Source organism: Ciona intestinalis, chromosome 12 (genome assembly GCF_000224145.3).
Source record: "Ciona intestinalis chromosome 12, KH, whole genome shotgun sequence".
NCBI lineage: Eukaryota > Metazoa > Chordata > Ascidiacea > Phlebobranchia > Cionidae > Ciona > Ciona intestinalis.
This window is the reverse complement of record NC_020177.2, coordinates 547,533-550,785: the sequence shown is the minus strand read 5'-3', so window position 1 is coordinate 550,785 and position 3,253 is coordinate 547,533. Positions and strand designations below refer to the sequence as shown.

The window sequence follows — 3,253 nt, the reverse complement described above, 5'->3', positions numbered from 1 at the left end:
TTTAAAAAACGAACAATGTAACTTTTAAAACGAAAAATGTAAATATTAGACATGATGTGTCTTTTAGTTAGCGTGTTAGGCTTTTACGTATTCGGACAAGCCCTCAGTAGCGCGATCCCACGTTTGTTTTCGTTTTAGCAGAGCGATAATTAAAGGACTTGCGAATTACGTGTCCATTTTCATGTTTTATTTCCTATGCACATTTTGTTTCAGCGATGACGTGCGGAGCAAGAATGTAATTTCTATCACCGAAAATTGCCATCTTTATGCTTTGAAGACAGACAATATCTTCCAATTTTTTCACAAGTTCTGTTTCACACACGCATTTTGGTGGCTCTTGCATAGGGAAAGCTCCCCTTTCAAGAAATACTCACCGGGCCCCCCACCGGGCGTGGTTTAGTATGACTCGTAACACCGGGTCCTTACCTGGCCCCGCACCGGGCGTGTTTTAGTATATTTTTTTCCTTCGGGCCCCACCGAGCCCCGCCGGGCGTGTTTTAGTAGGACCCAAATACAGTTACACTCATAGTTGTCAAACATAGGAAACCTCATTGATTAATGTGGTGAATGCAATATACTTTGGCTCTGCTTGTTTGTATAGACACCTAACAACAGGGTAAAATCTGGGGTGACATTGTTAAAATACAGTTACACTCATAGTTGTCAAACATAGGGAACCTCATTGATTAATGTGGTGAATGCAATATACTTTGGCTCTGCTTGTTTGTATAGACACCTAACAACAGGGTAAAACCTGGGGTAACATTGTTAAAATACAGTTACACTCATAGTCGTCAAACATAGGGAACCTCATTGATTAATGTGGTGAATGCAATATACTTTGGCTCTGCTTGCATTTTGCTTTATAATGAATAAACATAACAAATTACCTGTTTAGCGAGAGCTTCTCTTCTTTTCTTTTGCCTTTCGCGCATACGTTGAAGCTTATCGTCCATATTTTAGATTTAAGGCAATAGTTTATTTTTTAAGCCAAACACAGAATTCAGATTTTCGTGAAATTTCTTTAAATTTTAACGGGTAATTCCCTGTATTGGAACTTAATCATAGAAATGTTAACAAGCAAATTTTTATAAGCGCGTATGAATAAAACCATAGAATATGATGAAACCAATGTTATACATTATCATTAAATAAAACACAAGAACAAATATACAGACGCTTCGTAGCCAACAAAACCGAATACAAAACCTATTCATCGGGAAAGAATGTATTGTAAGCCACCAACAAGCCAACAAGAAATCAGGACAGCCACTAATATATTTGTTTGCCTTTTTTTTCTATTTGTTTAAAAAAAATCGAAATCTTTGCTACTATAATTAAAGGATAAATAAGGGTATTTTTATTATTTTTTTATTAATATATATTATACAGTATTATTATCTTTTCGTTTAGTTTTCTCTTTCCATTTGGTAGTAAACGAAGAACGTTCAATGAATTATAAAACCGTATCCTCACGACTTCCACAGACCGTTGTTAATTCTTTAAAACACGATCAGGCTATTTGGATATTATGTATTAAAGGTGTCCCATTTTCCCCCACCCTACTATATTTCGCTGCCTGTATATAATACAGTGGGGGAAGATGTAACACCTTTTAAGCACATATTGCCAAATAATGAAACTAGTTTATTCGTTCCCACTCGGAAACTACAAAATTTCATCGGCTTTACTATGATTTGGCAAGCATTAAAAAACAGCACCTTACTATTTCGCATTTTTTACCTGTTCAAAATGTACTGTTTCTATTTTATGTATGTTTTTTTTAATACCTAAAAACAGAAATTGAAACACAGTATATTTTGATACAAACCAAGCCAAAATTCGTTGCTTAGATTTTCGAATTTTTCTTGATATTCTGCCCAAGTTCGATGGAAGTTTTCAGACCCGTCAGTTCTTCGTTGAAAAACCTATTCAAGTTAAACGTGGTATTGACAGCGGTTAATATTAAGATGTTTCAAACTTACCAACCAACCTCCGTTGTCTGTTGTTTGATCGCAGTAAACCTCCATACGTTGACCGTTCCTCGGGTTGACTATGGAATATATCCCATTTTTAATAAAATCCAAAGTCAGTGCTACCTTGCAACTTGAGACCGAAGCTAATTTAAAACAACACCGTCACTTATAAAACTCGAACAAAATGCTGTTCACAAGATTGCCGAACTTACATTCTTCAACATATCGTTCCAACCTTTGCACCCTCTCATTCAGTTGGTTGTATTCCGTTCTACAAGTCGGATCACATTGACCTACGTCACCTTTTGGTCCCACAGGACCTTGCAACCCCCTTTCACCAACTACTCCTTGCAACCCTTGTTCACCAACCATTCCAGGCGATCCTCGTTCACCCTTAGGACCTTGCAACCCTTGTTCACCCGACGGTCCCCGCTTACCGGGAAACCCTGGTTCTCCTTTCTGTGCTATGTCGTCATTTCCGCATGATAGAATCACGTGACCAGAACCCTGGCCTTGAATCACGACTACGAAAGCAAAAAAGGCCGCCAATAGAAAAATTGCCATAGTGAGTTTTTGTACTTCGTTAATTTCTATCCCTTAATTTCTACTGGTCTGTCAGTATAATATATTAACCAAACAGTTGTTTATTATTGATACTCCGTAACATACTTTAGATTAAAATATATTTTACTTTCCTGAGCATTTGTGCCAACAAACCGGCGATACTCTAAAGTTATTTACACGCAATTTGGAATTCTTGCTGCTGCGCAGGTCTTTTTTCAAGCGTTGATGTTTGCGTGTCCTTATTTAGTAAAAACTTTGTGCAAAACAGCAGTTGGCCGTGAGTTGCTGTACCACTAATCCACTGAGGCGAAAAGGTTTAAGTACTTTTGCATTCTCTCCATGCATATCACCTGCGCACGAACAATTATGAAGCGTTTAAAAAACAAAATACCTTAAATATTTTCTATAGCTGTTACGATACGCAATTAACAGTGGTTGGCAAATATTATCTAATTTACATTATGGTTGGGTTGGGTAAGATGGGACATTTTATTCGGTCGTCCAACCCAGTGGTCACTTATGGGTTGCCAGTCATAGAGAAAAAACAGTTACCCACCAAGTTACATACTTGGTAACTCGTAAGCAGGTACGAGTTGTATGAAACAAAATACTAACAAAATACGTGTTATAAGTTATAACGACCGTCTTTTTGACGCAACGCGCGGATCAAGGAAGACCATGGCTGACAATTTAGTCCGCCATACCCGTTGGTC

The 3,253-nt window shown here is 37.6% G+C and overlaps 3 protein-coding genes across 3 annotated transcripts in view; all 3 read right to left on the bottom strand.

Moving 5' to 3' along the window:
• Positions 1-1,055, bottom strand: part of LOC100176240 (N6-adenosine-methyltransferase non-catalytic subunit-like) — a 7,837-nt gene extending 6,782 nt beyond the window's left edge. The window contains exon 1 of the mRNA XM_002123561.4: positions 891-1,055. Within this exon, the coding sequence (XP_002123597.1) occupies positions 891-956 (66 nt within the window). The 5' untranslated portion in view covers positions 957-1,055. The remainder of the gene's footprint in view (positions 1-890) is intronic.
• A 679-nt stretch (positions 1,056-1,734) lies between these two features.
• On the bottom strand, positions 1,735-2,369 carry LOC108949961 (veficolin-1-like). Its single transcript, XM_018814224.2, has 3 exons — positions 2,189-2,369; positions 1,986-2,119; positions 1,735-1,928 (listed from the first exon to the last, which is right to left on the bottom strand). The coding sequence occupies exons 1-3, from the start codon at positions 2,346-2,348 to the stop codon at positions 1,791-1,793; spliced, it is 432 nt and encodes a 143-aa protein (XP_018669769.2). The 5' UTR covers positions 2,349-2,369; the 3' UTR covers positions 1,735-1,790.
• A 379-nt stretch (positions 2,370-2,748) lies between these two features.
• Positions 2,749-3,253, bottom strand: part of LOC100187440 (vesicular, overexpressed in cancer, prosurvival protein 1) — a 10,760-nt gene continuing 10,255 nt past the window's right edge. Inside the window, exon 6 of the mRNA XM_026837137.1 lies at positions 2,749-2,890. Coding sequence (XP_026692938.1) covers positions 2,834-2,890 — 57 coding nt within the window. The 3' untranslated portion in view covers positions 2,749-2,833. The remainder of the gene's footprint in view (positions 2,891-3,253) is intronic.